The 19507-nt window shown below is 42.2% G+C and overlaps 1 protein-coding gene across 1 annotated transcript; it reads left to right on the forward strand.

Moving 5' to 3' along the window:
• Positions 1 to 14769: 14769 nt before the first annotated feature.
• On the forward strand, positions 14770 to 15402 carry LOC125155044 (60S ribosomal protein L35-like). Its single transcript, XM_047839852.1, is given in 3 exon segments — positions 14770 to 14889; positions 14891 to 15031; positions 15268 to 15402. Coding segments are annotated over 3 exon segments (396 nt in total).
• Positions 15403 to 19507: the final 4105 nt, after the last annotated feature.

Genomic DNA, 19507 nt, shown 5'->3' on the forward strand with positions numbered 1-19507 from the left:
TTCTGAGAGCTCCCACAGGCCCCTGCCCTTTTTGACTGTGTATTCTGGTCAGCTCTTCAATTCCCTCATCCGAAGACAGAAAGCCTATCTTCAGAGCTCTGAACTACCCTAAAAGTCCCAGCCATTCTGCTCGCAAGGTTTTTCCATTTACAGAGGTTTTCAAACCAGGATGAACAGGTATGTTATACTCCTGAAATAAAGAGTCCAGTCTTCTCCCAATTCCCAGAGGAAAAATTAGTTAATGGAACGAATCTTCTCAATATTAAGATTTCTCTTCTGCAATTTTTTTCTTAAATTCTTAAGATGTTACTCCTTGTCTACATAAAAATGTGGTGAGTGATTTTGTCTGTTTTATCATAAACTATTTTTAAAAATTGTTTCTTCTTCTTGGGGCACCTGGGTTACTCAGTTTGTTAAGCATCTGACTCTTGATTTTGTCTCAGATCACAATCTCACAGTTCATGAGATCAAGCCCCACATCAGGCTCTGCATTGTCAGCACAAAACCTGCTTGGGACTCTCTCTTTTCCTCTCTCTCTGACCCTCCCTCCCTCTCCCTCTCTCAAAATAAATATATAAAACTTTTAAAAAGTAAATAATTAAAAAATAAAAATTGTTTCTTGATGAAGAATAATTGACATAATATTAGTTTCAGGTATACAACATAGAGATTTAATACTTATATACATTTTGAAATGGTCAACACAGTAAGTCTAGTTATCATATGATACCATACAAAGTTGTTACAATATTATTAACTATATTCCCTATGGCTGAACATTGCATTGCATGTCCTATTTATTTTATAACTGGAACACTGTATCTCTTGATCCCCTTCACCTATTTCATCCATTCCCCACTCCCCTTCCTTCTGGCAACCATCAGTTTGTTCTCTGTATCTATGAGTCTATCTCATTTGTTTTTCATATGAGTTTATTCATTTGTTTGATTTTTTAGATTCTATATATAAGCGAAATCATATGGTATTTGCCTTTTCTCTGACTTATTTTGCTTAGTATACCACCTTCTATGTCCACCTATGTTGCCACACATGGCAAGAATTCTTGGTTTTAAGATTGAGTAGTATTCGTGTGTGTGTGTGTGTGTGTGTGTGTGTGTGTGTGTGTGTGTGTTTGGCATCATCTTTAGTCATTCATCTATCAATGGACACCCAACTTGCTTCCATATCTTGACTGTTGTAAATATGATGCTGCAATGAACATAGGGGTACATAAGTCTTTTCAAATTAGTGTTTTTGTTTTCTTCACATAAATACCTAGATGTGGACTTGCTGGATTGTATGGTATTTCTATTTTTAATTTTTTAAGGAACCTCCATATTGTCTTCCACCATCGCTGTGCCAATTTACATTCCCACCAAACAGTGCACAAGTGTTTCCTTTTCTCTGCATCCTTTCCAGTGCTTGCTATTTCTTGTCTTGTTGGTAATAGCCATTCTAACAGGAGTAAGGTAATAGTTCATTGTGGTTTTGATTTGCACTTTCTTGATGGATAATTATGTTGAACATCTTTTCACATGCCTATTGGCTATCTCTATGTCTTCTTTGGAAAAATGTCTATGCAGATCCTCTACCCATTTTTATTGGATTTTTTATATTGAGTTTTATGATTTCTTTACATATTTTGGGTTTTTTTGTTCTTTATATATTTTGAATGTTAACCCTTTCTTAGATACATCATTTTCAAATATCTTCTCTCATTCACTACACTGCCTTCTCATTTTGTTGATGGTTTCTGTCATTGTGCGATTTTTTTTTTTTAGCTTTATGTAGTTCCACTTGTTTACTTTTGCTTTTGTCTTCATTTCAGGTGACAGATCCCCACCCCTGAAAAAATCACTAAGACCAATGTTAAAGAGTTTACTATCTATGTTTTCTTTTAGGCATGTTATGGTTTTAGGTCTTACAATAAGTCTTTAATCCATTTTGAGTTTATTTTTGTATATGGTACAAGAAAGTAGTCCAGTTTCATTCTTTTTCATGTAGCTGTCCTGTTTTCCTAACACCACTTATTGAAGACACTGTCTTTCTCCCATTGTATATTCTTGCTTCCTTTGCTGTAGACTAATTGATCATAAAAGTGTGGGTTTATTTCTGAGCTCTCAGTTATGTCCCATTTATCTACATGTCTATTTTAGTGCCAGTACCATACTGCTTTGGCTACTACAGTTTTGTAGTATAGTTTGAAATCTGAGAGCATATCTCCAGCTCTGTTCTTCTTGCTCAAGATTGCTTTGACTATTTGGGGTCTTTTGTAGTTCCATAAAAATTTTAGGATTATTTGTTCTAGTTCTATGAAAAATGTCATTGATATTTTCATAGGGGTACATTGAATCTGTAGATTTTGGAGAGTAGTATAGACATTTTAACAAGACTGACTTTTCCAATCCATCAGCAGAATATCTTTCCATTTGTTTGTTTCATCTTCAGTTTCTTTCATCAACATCTTAGAGCTTTCAGAGTGCAGGTTTTCACCTCCTTAAATTTATTCCTAGGTATCTTCTTTTTGATGCAATTGTAATTGGTCTTGTTTTCTTAATTTACCTTTTTGATAGTTCATTATTATGGTGATAGAAATGAAACAGATTTCTATATATTCATTTTGTATCCTGCAACTTTACTGAGTTCATTTATTTGTTCTAATACCTTTTGGTTGTCAGCTTTAGGATTTTCTACGTACAATATCATGTCATCTGCAAATAGTGAGTTTTGCTTCTACCTTTCCAATTTAAATGACTTTTATTTCTTTTTCTTGCCTAATTGCTGTGGCTAGGATTTCCAAAATTATGTTGAATAAAGATGACAAAAGTGGACATCCTTGTGTTGTTTCTAATCTTAGAAGAAAACTTTTCAGCTTTTCACCATTAAGTGTAACATTAACTGTGGGTTTGTCATGTATGACCTTTATCATGTTGAGGTACACTCCTTCTATATATACTCTGTTGAGAGTTTTATCATACATGGTTGTTGAATTCTGTCAAATGCTTTTCGTGCATCTATTGATATGATTGTATGATTTTTATCCTTCATTGTGTTAATGTAGCATATCACATTAATTGATTTATGGATATTGAACTATCCTCACATCCCTGGAATTAATCCCACTTGATCATGGTGTATGATCTTTTTAATGTATTGTTGAATCCAGCTTATTAATATTTTGTTGAAATTTTTTGCATCTATGTTCATCAAGAATATTGACCTGTAACTTTGTCTATTATAGTTTCTTAGCATAAGTTATTTATTTTAGGGTAAATAGATCTTTGTTTCCATGTTACTCTATGAAGAGTAGATGTCCCACTATCTGGACAAGTTATGAGAACAAAAATTCTACTTTTAACTTAAAGCAAAAGGAATCACCCAGAAGGTGCTTTTACTGTGGCCACAGTTACTCATCATCATCAAAGTTACCAAAGCTATCAAAGCCATGATTTTTTAAAACATATACCATCTGGGGGACCTGGATGGCTCAGTCGGTTAAGCGTCTGACTCTCGATTTTGGCTCAGGTCATGATCTCACAGTCAATGCACATGGGGCTCTGTGCTGGGCATGAAGCCTGTCTAAGACTCTCTTTCTCCCTTTCCGTCTATCCCTCCTCCTCCTCCTCCTCCTCCTTCTTCTTCTTCTTCTTCTTCTTCTTCTTCTTCTTCTCTCTCTCTCTCTCTCTTTCGCCTCTCTCTCTCTCAAAAATAATACACACACACACACACACACACACACACACACACACACACTATCTAACAAGCCCAACTGATGATACTTCACTGAGAAACATGGAGCAATCAGAAGATAATTCCACAAACTCTCATAACCATATCTGCCCACATACCACATAGTTATCTTCCCAAATAATGCTATAGATAAAATCCAGCCTGCCTCCATCTAAAGTCAACCCCTCCTAGGGGCACCTGGGTGGCTCACTAGGTTGAGCAACTGACTTCAGTTCAGGTCATGACCTTACAATTCGTGAGTTTGAGCCCCACATCAGGCTCGCTGCTGTCAGCCTGTCAGTGCACAGCCCACTTCTGACCCTCTGTCCCCCTCTCTCTGCCCCTCTCTTGCTTGCACTCTCTCAAAAACAAATAAACATTTAAAAATACATTAAAGTCAACCCCTCCTTCTTGACACAAGTTCTTATCTCTCCCACTCAAGGACAGTACTTTCTCTTCTATATAATCAATTTTCCACTCTCTATTGGACTATTCCCATCAACATACAAGCATAGTGTTATTCTCTGATCCTAGGAAAAAGCACTTCCTTCTCCAGCTATTACCCCATTTCTTTGCTCCTCTCTGCAGAAAACTCTTCAAAAGAGTTGTCTATACTCATTGCCCCAGTACTCCTCTTCCCAATATTTCTCACATCAACTTCAATCAAACATTTCTCTTCACAGATTTTGTTAAGGTCACCAATAATCTCCACGTTGCTAAACCCAATGATCAATTCTTCTTGTCATACTTGGTGTGGTAATCAACTTCCAAAATGACTCCCACCCTCTGGTACTCATGCCCTTGTGTCATCTCTTCCCAAGAACATCCAGAGGTGATGGTATAACACTTCTAAAAGTAGGTTACAGAAGACCATTACTACCCTCTCAGGTGCTCTTTTACACTCTCTCTATTTCTCTTGGATCACATGAGAAGAAGCTGCTACTATGTCATAAGGCCACTCAGACAGCCTATGGAAGAGCCCACATGGTGAGGAACTGAGATATCTGGACAACAGCCAATGAGGAACTGAGGACTTCCAAAAACTACAAGAATTTGGAGTAGGATTCTCCAGCCCCAGTCTAGACTTGAGATGACAGAAGCCTCAGATGAGAGCTTGACCACAACCTAGTAGGAGATCTTGAGTCAGAGGCACCCAATTTAGCCACTCCCAGATTCCTGACCCTCAGAAACTCTGTGATACAGTAAATGTTTATTATTTTAAGCTACTAAGTTTTGTAGTGATTTGTTACACAATAGGTTACTAATATAACTTGACTTGTCACATCATTTGACACAGTTGATCACTCCTCCCTCCTTGAAACACTTTCTTAAGTTCAGCTTCCATTAAACCACCCTTGGTTTTCCTTCTACCTCACAGATCACTTCCCCTCAACTTCCTTTGCTGATTCTTGTACTTCTGCCCAACTTTTTTAAGTTAAGGAGGCCCAGAGCTAGCCCTGGGTACCTTTTCTTCTATGTCTACACTCACTTTCTTGGTGACCTCATCCAGCTTCATGACTTTAATTATCACCAATTATATGCTGTCAATTCCAAAATTTGTATTTCGGGCCATTTCTCGCTCCCAAATTTCTGACACATATAACCAATTATCTGCATGACTTTTCCACTTAGATATTTAATATTAGCACAAATTCAACCTGATCAAAAGTAAACTCCTAATTTTCCCCACCCAAACTGATTCCATATTCTTCTTTATTGATGGCATTCTCCTAGTTATTCAGACTATCCTTGATTCCTATCTTTCTCTCATACCCCATATCCAATCATCAATGAATCCTATTGATTCCACCTTCAAGAATATGAGATCCAGTTGCTTCTCACCTACCATTGCTACCATTTTGGTTCAAGCCACCATCATCTCTCACCTGGACACAGCAATAGCCTTCTAACTGGTCTCCCTGTTTCCACCCTTGCCTTTCTCCAGTCAGTTTTGGATACAGTAGCCAGTGTGCAGTGTGATTCCCTTAAATAGGCAGATATAATCATTCCTCTCTACTCAAAATCCTGCGACATATCCTCATTTTATTTAGAGTAAAAGCCAAAGCCCTCCCAACAGCCAGCAAAGCCCTACATGGTCTGGCTCTCTCTTACTCCCCTAAATTGGTCTCCTTCTATTCTCCCCTTACTCTGCTCCAGCCACACTGACCTCCATGCTGTTCTTGGAATATGCCACACACACTCCCACAGCATCTGCACTGCTCTTTCTTCTGCATGGAGTGCTCTTCCCCTAAATGTCATTATGATTCAGTTCTTCATCTTAAGTCTTTGCACAAATACCACCTTGTCAATGAAGCCTGTCTTGGCCATCCTATTTAATACTGCATACTGCTCCCACCCCTAGCAGCCCCAAGCCTCCTTATCCTACCTTTATTTTTTCCACAGCACTTAGCATCTTTTAACACACTAGAAACTTTATTCATTTATATTATTGTCTATCTTCCCTTTCTAAAATTTCAACTACAAAGGGCACATATCTTTAATTCACTGTTATGTGAATTAAACATAACATCTTAGGACATCTAAGCCCTTAAGATGGTGCCTGACATATAGATGACACACACACACAAAAAAACCCTTGTTGAATGAATGAATTTATACCTACTATCTATAATTATTATTAAAGCCTCAGAATTTTTTATTATCCACATTTTAGAGATGAGGACACTGAGGAAAAGGGAATTAACATTTCTCAGTCTTACTATGTGCCAGACACTCTACATACGTTATCTTATTTATTCCACCTATTTTTCAAGGCCCAGAGAAGTTAGGTAGCTGTCTAAAGTCACACAAGTGGTGAGGAGTCAATTCCTGATGTGAATTCAAGCCCCTGAGGATACCATTCTTTCAGTAAACACTCCCCATACCCTAGACTGGTCAGGGATCAAAAGTCACATGAAACAACTGTCTTTGGCCCAGAGAATCCACCATATCACAATCCATGGCATCCCTTAAGGGTCCTGTCTGAAGGCCAACAGTCAATCTCTACCTTACTTTCTGTCCCCAGATGCAGGCACCAGTCCCCCCTGTAACACATGGTGACTGACAGAGACACAAACAGCTCCAGCCCCTCAAACCCACAAACCTGGGAAGAGGTTCTTGGTATTCACTTTTCAAAAGTTGTAAACATTTTTTTTCAAACATTTGAAATATCAGGGCTTTCAAAGCCTTTAAGGCCAGGTGAGTACACACTGGCCCACAACTTCTTAATGCCTCCACCAAAAAAGAGCACTAGCCCTTTATCAGTCCAATCCTCAAAGACGTGAAGACAGCATAAAATCAGTGAAGTCACTCACAACCAATGGTAATAAGAATTAAGGCTGTACTGGCTCTTTCAACATGCCAGACCTTCCTGAATGCTTACATACATTACACTTCTTATAATCTTCACAAAAACACTCTAAGGGGGTTACTATTATTAACTCCATTTTATAGACGAGAAAAACTGAGGCATGGGGAGGTTTGGTTAACATTCCTAAGGAACCATAATTAGTAAGAAATAGAGCCAGAATTTGAGCCCAAACAGCCTACCCCCACAGCCTGTATTTAACAGATACACCACACTTCAGCATGAAAGCGAGCAGAACATGTAAACAACACCTGCAGCTGTTGAAGCCTCCAGCACTCCACAGAGCAAATCCATTCATGCTCACAGACAACACCTAGAATGGAAGCAAACTGACATATCTTCTAATAGAGCTATCTACATTTAACTCCCTTCTCATTTCACAAACCCCATCCTTACCTTTCTAAAGAACCAGCCCTCCATCTTCCACTACATCAGTCATTTACTATTCATTGATAAACATGACATTTCAAAATTGCCACCATCACCTACCTATATCTTCAAGCTATCCGTTCTCAGTCTGCTCCCCATTTCAGCCCCTCTCATGACCGGTTTTGTTTTTTGCCAGCTACCCATTAATTAAGGGAAGCTTTCTTTTGCTCCAAGAGCCACAATTTCATATTTGCTTCCAGTGATGGTACTGCTCTGTCTTATTCCTAAAGCACTCCCTTTCAGGAGGCTCATTAATCATTGATCACACATATTTCCACCTGCCTAGCTTTTCCTTCTTTTTTAAACACTGACTGCTTGAGTTTTAGGATTGCATAAATTGCCATTCAGTGGATGTTGGTCGGTCATCCACTCTGTCGCTGACTATAGTGGTGACATCTCTGAAATCTCTCTTTTTGGAAAAGCTATGATTTTACCAAGAAGTGAAAGCAATTTTAAACCTTTTAAGATGTCTAAAGACAGAGTGATCCCTGTGGGCTAGAGGAATCAGAAGGATGGAGGAGGTGAGGATTGAGATGTTCTTAAAGAATAGAAAGAATAGGAAGGTCGTATTTGGCCAAAAGGAAGCTTATATGCAAAGGTAAGAAGGTTGAAGTTAGTAAGGCTTAGTCAAGTATCAGAAAACAGATTTCCAGTGGCAAGGCACCTGGGTGGCTCAGTCAGTTAAGCGCCTGACTCTTAATTTCAGCTCCGGTCAAGATTTCACAGGCTCATGAGATTGAGCCCCACGTGGGGCTCAGTACTGACAGCACAGAGCTTGCTTGGGACTCTCGCCCTCTCTCTCTGCCCCTCCCCACACTCGCCTGTTTTTTTTCTCTCTCCCTCTCAAATAAATAAATAAACATTTTAAAAGATTTTCCCTGTAGAGAAAAATGGGAGGTAAGATCAGAAGATCAGATCATCTTAATGTCGAATGAAAAGACACTGAGATTGTATTCTGGAAGCACCAAACTTCCTGGGCTTTACACCTTCTGTGCTGACCTGCCATGTAATTTTCTTAAGAATAATATTCTGTGCCTATCATCCTAGGGTCAACAAGAGGCTCTCCTTCATTTACCCAGCACTTGGCCCAGGATAGATCTGTCTCTCCACCACACACACACACACACACACACACACACACACACACACCTGTAATCATTAACCAGATTCCTGGGCTATGGCACTTTCTGACAGACAATTTCAGCAGCTTTCTGTTCCACCTAGGAGTCAAACCCAGTCTGCATATATTATTCAACCAGAGCCTTGAAGACATTCCATAAGCCAAGAATTTACTGCACTCTATTTTCCAGACACAGTTCACTACAGGACTGCCTTGGCCCCTAGCCCCACATGTGTCCCGACCCCTACAAGGTGTTTCAGAATACCAGGGGGAGCTTGGTCCACCTGTGACTCATCCCTGAGACACAGGGTCTCCAGGTCCAGGGTCTCCTCAGTTTTCATCTACATGGTGAGTCCTAAGCTGAGCTGGTTCTCACAAAGAATACCCCAGGATACAACTCACAATCCCTAGAGTGGGTTTCTGAACCCAGGCCACTGGGCCTCATCTCTAGACTTCTGGACCCTGCCAGAGAGCATTCCTGGGGCTGTGTGGTTATGACTCCTGCCATGGGCTGAGTTTGTCCCGCTCTGGTTCATATGATGAAGTCCTATCTCTCAATGTGACTACACTGGGAGATAGGGTCATTAGGAAGTAATTAAGGTGTCAGAAAGGATGAGATCGTAAAGTGGAGTGCTGGTCTGATAGGATTAGTTACCTTTTAAGAAAAGACACCAGAGACCTCTTGCTCTCTTTCTCTCTCTCCCTCTCTTTCTGCCATGTGAGGCCACAGCAAGAAGGTGGCTGTCTGCAAGCCAGGAAGAGAGCTCTCACCAGACACCAATTCTGCCAGCACTTTCGTCTTAGACTTCCAGCTCCAGAACTGTGAGAAGTACATGTATGTTGTTTAAGCCACCCAGCCTAAGGTGTTTTGTCATGGCAGCCCAAGCTGACTAAGACAACTCCTATTTCCAGAGTCACACCCAAGTTACAGACCTGGGGCTGCAAACACCCAGTCCTAATATAGTAATGCTGGAAATATCAGCATACCAGATATCTTTATACAATTTCCCCTTTGCTTATTTTCATTGAAGACTCCACATGGTCTCAAACTTTTCTGGATCTCCATCTCTGTCCTCCACCTCTATCTCTGGAAATATCACCACCCTCCTCATTCAAATCCGTTGGTGCCCCCTGTGACTGTCCCTGGACTGATTCACTCATCCGTGCTAATGCAATAGCTAGTAAGTTCTTCCTCCCAAGTAACACATATGCTAAGAGTCTACCAAAGGCAACACTATATATGCCCGAAAATAAAAACATCTTACATTTTACCTGGTAATTTCAGGTGCTTGACAAGCTAATGGTTCCTTAGGAAACCCCAAAGCACAGCCCACAGAACCTTGCCCTAAAAATCTAAAGGTGATCACCCAATAGGGGGACGGGCAAACAGATCATTAGGAATGTCTTGGTTTTTCCAGCTTCTCTCATGGGGTTCTCTAGTGGGCTCCTTCCCCAGCTTGGAAAGAGAAAGGCCAGACTTCACAAACAGCAACACAAGTCACCCAGAGTTTCCCAGATACCTCTGGCAGCAAGGACTGAGCAAGAAAGGGTGTCAGTAACCACCCTGATATGTACTGGTGGGCCACAAATGACTGGCCATCACAGCTGCCAGCTTGTTAGCCCCTGTGGCCAGCCCTTATCCCACCCCATGTGCATACCAGACCTCAGATTGGGTAGGAATAAATTGACCCTGCTCTGTAATCCTGACCTTGCCTTCCTCCACTTCTCTCTATAAATAGACAGATTGCCCTTTGAAGCAGATCAGTGCCAGCCCCCAGCCACACACATCCAACCTCCCCCATCCCCAGTGCCTAGCCCCTAGCCTCCATCTCTACCTAAGCACAGGGAGTCAGGGTGAGTGGGGAAGCTGCCTCAAAGAGAAGACAATGAGGAGTCTTGTGGAAACCATCCCTGATGACATAGTTGGGGTATTTTTTTTTCATTTTGGTAACATTGACATACATAAAATTCACCACTTAAAAGTATACAATTCAACAGCATTAAGCATATTCACAATGTTGTGCAACCATCACCAAGTTACAGAACTTTCTCATTACTTCAGAGGAAACTACTCATTAAGCAGGCTTTTGCCAATCCCCCTGCCCCAGCTCCTGCAACCACTAATCTGCTTTCGGTCTCTACAGATTTGCCTATTTTGGGTATTTCATATAAACAGAATCATACAGTATGTGTCTTTTTGCCTTTAGTTTCTATGATGATGTTTTGAATCTGTCTTTATGCGTGTCTGATAGACCCAAACATCAGCCATAGACAACCTTGGGAAACATGGCCCACCTGCCTCTAGACATAGAAGGTCAGCACCCCTCAGCCTAAGCACCCCAGTCAAGGTCCTGTGAAGCTTCAAGAGATATAAATCAAAGGTGAAGGCACAGCTTGCCCAAATGAAAGTCTTCAGCTTAAAGGAAATAACAGAAAGGCAAAGGAAAGGCCCAGGACAGGCAAGGAAGGCTTCATGGAAGGAGCAGCACTGCTCTGTCCTGGAAAAATGGTCAGGACCACAGGGACAGCATTTAACCCTAACATGTGCATGCTCCCAAAACTCTACCTCCACCTCCGACTTTGCCCCTTAACTTCTGATTTGTGCATCCAGCTACCCACACGGCATCTCCACTTGGGTGCCTGATAGGCGTCTCCAAATTAACACTTTTGACTTCCCTGCTCTTTACATTCTTACAAATCTGCTTTTCCATCATTGTCTCTTGTCTCAGTAAATGGCACCGCTGTTCACCCAGGTGCTCAAGTCAAAAACCTTGGGAATCATCCTTGATTTCCCTCTTTCTTTCCTTAACACCCCACATTCAATCCATCAGCAAACTTACTGGCTCCATCTTCAAATATATCTAGACCATTTCTCAACAACAGCATCAATGCTAAGCTGCAACAAGCCACCATCATCTCTCACCTACACTACTGCAACAGCCTCCCAACCCACCTCTTGGCTTCCACCCCTGTCCCCCTAAAGGCTATTACTTACAAACAATTAGCATGATTTTTTCATAATGTATTGTTCAAAACGTTCCAATGACTTCTCATCACATTTAGAATAAAATGTGTAACTTCAGCCATCACCTGCAAGCCCACCATGATTGGTTGCTAATTGCTTCCTTTATTGCTATCCCTCTTCCTTTATTCACTGTACTTCAGCTACACTGTCCTCCTTGCTCTTCCTAGAACATCTCCTGCCTCAGGGCCTTTGCACTTGCTGTCTTCTCTGACTAAAACACTCTTCCCCATGATACCTGGCTTGCTCCTCTATTCAGATCTTTTTCATGTCACTTCCACAGAACAGAATACCTTCTAAAACTTAAACACCCCCTTTCATTGTGTTTTATTTCTTTACAGTGTTTTATTTTTCCAAGAACTAATAATTAACTTGGCAAAATAATGTATACACATATACACACATAAATGTTATTTTCACAAAATTGATCATTACTTGGTAACAAATAAATATACACAATATGTACATACACACATATAGATGTATGTACCTTCCCCATTAGACTATAAACTCCATGAGGGCAACTTGTTTACCTTATTCACCACTGTATCTTCAATGTACACGATAGTGTCTGGCATATAATAGAAACTTATTCAATACTTTTAGTAAAAAAATGAACATGAATGAGTGTAAATTGGGTATGACGGGGCCACAAAGAGAGCATTTCTGCTATAAGAAGTCAGGGAGTGGGAGGAAACAGACCTCTTCTTCAAACTCCTTACCTTAAGGTGATAAAGGTCTTCATTACCTAGCCCCTCCCATATTTCTGACCTCACACATTTCATTACATCCAATCCATGGTGCCCTGGTCACTTGCCCAGCCCCCATACACTCTGCACACAAAACTGCTGCTTCCTGTTTCCCAGACAGCCAGGCTCTTGTACCCCTCTACATTTTATACTGCTCCCTCTGTTTTCATTTCCCTTCACACTTTTGTTCTCCTGCCATTGCCTGCTCACCTTCCAAGCTTGGCCTGGGATGTGAACAGCCTTCCTAACAGCCCCAGGAAGAGCTGGCTGCTATCCCCTGCTCTGCCCCCACCCATGGTACACAGAGTTCTAATAGCACATATCACACTGCATTATAATGACCTGTTTACATGTTTACCTCCCTTATTAGACAGTGAGCCCAAGGGAAGGGATCCCATTTTTACATTTACATTAATATCCTGCTTTACATTTAAATGTCTCTTCCCTTGCACAGAACTTGGTTATTACCAGGTATCTCAATCCTTGATGAATAAATGATTCAACCAATTAACCAAACTAGAATTCCTCTTAAGTTCACCAATCTTTGCTAATGGCATCCCTCTGTCTAAACCAATTATGACTCTCAGAAAGCCACAGAATTGTCACTGGTGTTAAAAGTGAAGCAAATCTTCAGACACTTTCTATGTGTATTTCAGGGCTTAGTATGAGTATTTCACAGCTCCCTCATACCTAACTGAATAAACTCATGAACAGCCTTTAAGGTCTTCCATAATCTGGCCTCAACCTGCCTTTTTTTGACTTAACCCCTACCTAACACCCATCACGGTCCTTACATTCCAACAAACCAAAGTTCTCGTCTTTCCCAAAATGTACACTTTCCAATATCTCTGCTTTTCCATTGGTTGAGAATCTTCTTTCTTCTCTCCCATCACTGCTTTTTGAGATTCTACTCAACTTCAACACTATTTATTCGTTCATGCCACAGGGATTCACTAAGTGTGAACTACGTCTGGCATCATCCTAAGTGCTGGAGACATTTATAACAGTTCACGCAGCTGAATGGGACACATAAGTCTCCTTCCTTCATGGGGCTTTCCTTTCAAGTGAATATCTACACACTGCTTTCACGGAGTTTATAATCTAGTGGGGAATAAAAATGTATGGGCTGGGGGTGGGGCTGAGAGGAGTGGGTGTGTTTGCCAAGCAATGACTAACTATATAAAAAAGAATATTGATTAAGCTGTGTAGTGAAACAGAATGTGATAGGAAAGGGGCACTCCTCAGCTTGGGTGGTCATAGAGGGCCTTCCTGTGGAGGTAATATGTGAGCACAGACCTGAATGAACTCAGGAAAGACAACTAATAAATAGCAAACAAATAAATAAGTTTGATTATGATAAGCACCACAACAAAATGCCAGGGTGATATCACAGAGTAGTCATCTGTAAGGTGAGTGCAGCTACTTTAAATGGGGTGGCACCTGGGTGGCTCAGTTGGTTGAGCATCTGACTTTGGTTCAGGTCATCATCTCATGAGTCATGGGTTCAAGCCCCGTGTCGGGCTCTGTGCTGACAGCTCAGAGCCTGGAGCCTGTTTCGGATTCTGTGTCTCCCTCTCTCTCTCCCCTCCCCTGTTCTCTCTCTCTCTAAAAAATAAATAAACTTTAAATAAATAAATAAATAAATAAATAAAGTGGTCAGGTAAGGCCCCCTGGGGAGATACCATTTGAGCTAAGACTGAAGGATGCAAAGAAGGAGCCAACCATGAAAGTGACCAAGGGATGCCTATTCCAGAAAGAGAGGACATTATCCAAAGGAGTACGGAAAGAAGAGCCTGGGATACTCCAGGACCAGAAAGGAGACTGGCAGAGCAGGCCTGCTAGGAGGAAAACAGGTTGGTACAAGGCAAGGATGGACAGGTGGTCAGGGGCAGATCAGGTGAGGCCCTGCAGGCAATGGCAGAGAGCTGGGAGTATGCCAGTCTTCACCTACTTTCTGTCAATCTATTTCTACCATTCAGCCTTTCTCAAGGTGTCTTAATAATGGAAGACTAGTATACAGGAAGAAGAGAGAGGCCGGAGTATTCCCCTCTTCTTGGTTTCAACTGGCATTTTACAACAACGGTGGCATCTCCTTTGTCCTTGCAGCTTCCCACAAGACATCCCCTTCCTCTAAGGTCACAGCTCCCACCAGGCAGGATGCATCATGGTTGAGCAGCTTCTAGGTTCTGGGGTTTGGGTCCTACCAACCTAGAGTTAGAAGCGGTTTCCTGCTCTGGTTGCCTCCCATCCTCTATTTCATCTATGCAACAAAATCTTATATTAATATTCCTTGTTTGAAATATCTAAAATTGTTCTCTTCCCCAAGGAGCAGGTGGCAGCAGCTTGTGTAGCCATGGCCAGGATTAAGGCTCAATACCTTCATAGCAAGAAGAGGGAGCTGTCTAAACAGCTAGAAAACCTGAAGATAGAACTGTCCCAGCTGTGTGTCACCAAAGTGACAGGCCACACAGCTTCCTTCCAAACTCTCCAAGATCTGAGTTGTTAGCAAATCTATTGCCCATGTTCTCACTGTCATTAACCAGACTCAGAAAGGGAACCTCAGGAAATTGTACAAGGGAAAGAAGTACAAGCCCCTGGGGCACCTGGCTAGTTCAGTCAGTTAAGCATCCAATTCTTGGTTTTGGCTCAGGTCACGATCTCACAGTTTGGCTCAGGTTTGAGACCCACATCAGGATCTGCACTGACAGCAAAGGGCCTGCTTGGGATCTGTCTCCCTCTCTCTCTGTTCCCCCCCTACTTTCTCTCTCTCTCTCTCTCAAAAATAAAGAAACATTAGAAGAAGAAGAAGAAGAAGAAGAAGAAGAAGAAGAAGAAGAAGAAGAAGAAAAAGCCCCTGGATCTGCAGCCCAGGAAGACATATGCCAGGTGCTGCCAGCTGACCAAGCACAAAGAGAACCTGAAGACCAAGAAGCAGCAGCAGGAGGAGAGGCTGTTCCCACTGCAGGAATATGTGGTCAAGGTCTGAACACTGGCATCAATAAAATGCAAACTGGAAAAAAAAACAAACCTGTGAAAAAATATTTCACTGACTAATATAAGAAGCCACATAGGTTTTGTGAGCAGAGGAGTGCCAGGATCTTGAATTACCTTTTGGGGAGATTACTCTGGCTGCTGCAAAAAAACTGTTGATAGGCTAGGAAAATGAGCAGAATTTTAAGCCACCTAGAAAGTTCTTTCAACAGTCCCAGCAACAGGTGGTTGTGTCCAGGGTTTCAGTGGTGACAGTGAATAGAGTGAAATGGACAGAATCAAGTTCTATGCTGGAGATAGATGCTAAGCAAACCAGCAACAGATTGGATGTCAGAGAAGAGGAAAAAGAAGCATCAGTAATGACTCCTCTGGAATTTTGGTTTGACCACCTGGGTGGAAAGTATAGAGATGGAAAGATAAGGGCAGGGGAAGTTTGGAGGTCAAACAGCATGTCAAATTATCTCCTGCTTCATGAAGCTTCTAGTTACCCTCTCAGTAGGAAGCAATTTCTCCCTCCCTTGTAAAAACAGCATAGTGGAATAATATAATTAAATAGCTACATGTCCATTTGACTTACTTCCCTTGCTAGATTGTAATTTGTCGTGGCTCACCATATCTTGTTCATCTTTGTGACTTCCACAGGACCTAGGGCTCTCAGACGTGGAGCCACAGGGCCAAGCACTGAGCTGGCAGCCTAAGAGAATCACCTCTAAGCCAGAGACACCAAGTTCTAATCTCTTATTATACAAAAGGGTATGGCTTTCAGCAACCACTTTGAGCCCGTTATATCTTTCCCCAACTCATAAATTAAACGCATTCCCCTGTTGATGGGTAGCTGTCACTGACCTTCATGCCCATATTGCTTTTCTGAAGGAATAGAGTGCATGACTATTCTTTCCAGCAGGAAGGACACACAGAGACTCAACAAATAGCTACTGAACTGAATCAAACTGGCACCACCAAACACCACGAACAGCATGGCTTCTTTTATTTATTTATTTTTTTAAATTTTTTTTTCAACGTTTATTTATTTTTGGGACAGAGAGAGGCAGAGCATGAACGGGGGAGGGGCAGAGAGAGAGGGAGACACAGAATCGGAAACAGGCTCCAGGCTCCAAGCCATCAGCCCAGAGCCTGACGCGGGGCTCGAACTCACGGACCGCGAGATCGTGACCTGGCTGAAGTCGGACGCTTAACCGACTGCGCCACCCAGGCGCCCCAAGCATGGCTTCTTTTAAAAGCTCTCTCAACTTTCTCCAGTTTCCTAACCTCTCATTTCTGGCCATCCCTGAATTCACTGAAGCCAATCCCCACAGTGACATGAATGGCCGCAGGAACGCTGGGTCCATAACTGATCCTCTTCCCTTGGGAAGGTGAGGCAAATCCCCTGGGCGCTTTGCTCATCTGAACAAAGAACACAACAGTCCTGCCCTGTCTCCTGCTTCTGAGAGCCACTGTAAGGAGTGGCCATCATTTATGCAGAGGGGGAGGCCTCAAGAAGGAGTCTCCTGGAGAAATGGAAAACAACAAGCGTTCTGCTTCTCACCTCTCCCATCCCAATACAGAGTCTGCCTCTCCTAATATCATCTTTCTTGTGGCTGCAGCCACTTCAGTCTCTTCCTTCAGTTCCTTCCACTGCCTCTTCATTTATTTTTTGAATTAATTGTAAGCTCTGTGTCCTCACTTGAAGTGCTCTTTAGATCCTACATGCATCCCATCTCATTTCATTCTCCCTCTGGACGCCCTCTGCTCTAAAGCAGGACTGATATCATCCCCACAGCCCAACAGCAAATATTCACCAAGTACCCACTCTGGATGAGACACTGTGCCAGACAGTGTTGATGCAAATGAGAGACATATCCTCCCACAGCTGAGTCTGTCTGAGGACACAGGACAAAAAGTAAGATTCCCTCACTATGCAGGCAGGACCACTACTTTGGGCCTCCCTGTGATACACAACTACACAAGATTTCATGCCATTTCTGCCCAGGATGCTAATTCTCCACATCTCTACATAAAGCTGATCTGTTTTTTTCTGGGTGCTTGCTCTGAGGAGAAACTAAAAACGGCCAGCCAAGAGGACTGGGGCTTGATATCCCATCCACCAAGAAATCATTAAAAGAACTCTGGGAGCCTAGTAGAGAAGAGAAGACTGGGATATCATCAAATACTCAGGGGTATTCATGTGAAGGAGGGATGATGAGGCTGGGCTTATCAGGTCCCCAGAGGAAGGCCAGAAGCCAGGAGTGAAAGCTCCCATGGGCAGATTTTAGTTCAGCCCAGTGAAGTATGTTCCAATAGTCAGAAGGGCCTGAGGACAGGAGGACAGCCTCAAGTGGCAATGAGGCTCCTGTCACTGCAGGTGACAACAACCGAAGGGACACTGAGAAAATATAAGCACTGACTAAATGATATTTGCAACAGTCTGTCGTTAATTCTATGAAAATACATTCTCCAAGTGGGAACTGAGACTCTGCCAGGGCAAAATCTTCATTCCATCACTAAAATTACCACGTCCCTTATCTTCTATGTACTCTGAAAATGGGGCAACACTATCTGTACTTCCAGAGAGAGAAGAACTAGCCCTGGGCTAATCACATGAGAGAACTCAGGTGGGAGCTTCACACATCTTTGGCTCTGGTGACTGAGGGAAGCAAGAAAAGTGGTGGATCATTGATTATCCCCAAATCAATTGAAAGCATAAGAACATTTTCTTTTATGCTTCAAGCTGAAAACATAAGCGTGGAAATAAGACCCTTTCCCAATCAGTTTTAAGCTGTAAACCCCAGTGGGAAAGTGATTTGACTGTCAAGAGAAAATACAGGAATGGAAAGCAAGCCCCCTGTCACCATAAGGCTTTTAGAAGAGCAACCCAACAGTTCTTCTGGGTGGCAACAAGGCGCCATGAAGTGACATCTTGCCTTTCCATGAAGAAGCAGAGAATCCCTCTACCTCACTTCATTCACAGAATTGAAGTGTCCAAGGGGTGGACAAGTGAGAGATTCTGGCAGGACTCTGAGAGGCCATGCAGGTTGGCTTCTCAGGCAGATGTCCCCCATGCACATTCAGGGGGCTGGGATATACAAATCTAATGGGGCAGCCCATAGACCAAGCTAGTGTCTGCATCCTTGAGCTTTTTACCCATAATCAGCCCAAGAAGGAAAACAAGAGTCAATCCCAAAACAAAAATTACTCAGTGAACAGAGGCTATGTGCCCTGCCATAGGATAAAAACAAAAGCCAAGAGTAGTCCTCAGTCTGAGAGTGTGAAGGAAGAAGGCAGACACACATAAGAACCTGTAGGAAGTTGCTATCCAATTAACTGGGAGATTTGATTGGTACCTCGGGCCTCAGTGGTTGGGAAAGGCTTCACAGGAGCAGAAGGCCACGTGGCGGTGCAGTGCAGAAAACATGTGGTTGTAATTCTGGATATGATTTGAAAAGATGATTCAGATATGCACTGTCCAATAAGGTAGCTTTTAGCCACGTGTGGCCATTTAAATTTAAATAAAATAAATAAAATTCAGTTCCTTAGGCACAATAGTCCATATTTCAAGTGTGCAAAAGTTACCATGCTTAGTTGCTACCATATTGGCCATCGCAGAATCTCCACCATCACAGAAAGTTCTGTTGGACAGTTCCAATACAAATTGTCCTTACCTTCAGTGGTCTTCAAATGCCCTGAATGAATTCTGGACTCACTGCGGTGGCTTAGATGGCCGTTATGGATTGGTCCCTGCCTGGGTCTCAGGCCTCATTTTTGCCACTCTGGACCCATACACCATATGCACTAGCAGTGAATAAACTCTTTTCCTTCTTTCTCACAAGCTCCTCCTCTGCAACAGCTAGCTGAACCATTTCCCCTGACCCTTTTGGCCAAACTAATTTCTTCTCATCCTGCTGGGTTCAATCAAAACACCTCTTCTCTGGGGTCCCTCTAGACCCTTTAGGTGAGGCAAGATTACCTGCTTTGCAATCTCAGAGAAGGCTGTGCTTTGCCCATCATATCCCCACTATCAGTTGTTCACTGGTGTATCCTAAGTCTGTAGAACATTGCCTGGCTCACAGTAAGCTCTCTTTAATTATTTGTTGAATGAACAA

Source organism: Prionailurus viverrinus, chromosome F1, assembly GCF_022837055.1.
Source record: "Prionailurus viverrinus isolate Anna chromosome F1, UM_Priviv_1.0, whole genome shotgun sequence".
NCBI classification, from domain to species: Eukaryota; Metazoa; Chordata; class Mammalia; order Carnivora; family Felidae; genus Prionailurus; species Prionailurus viverrinus.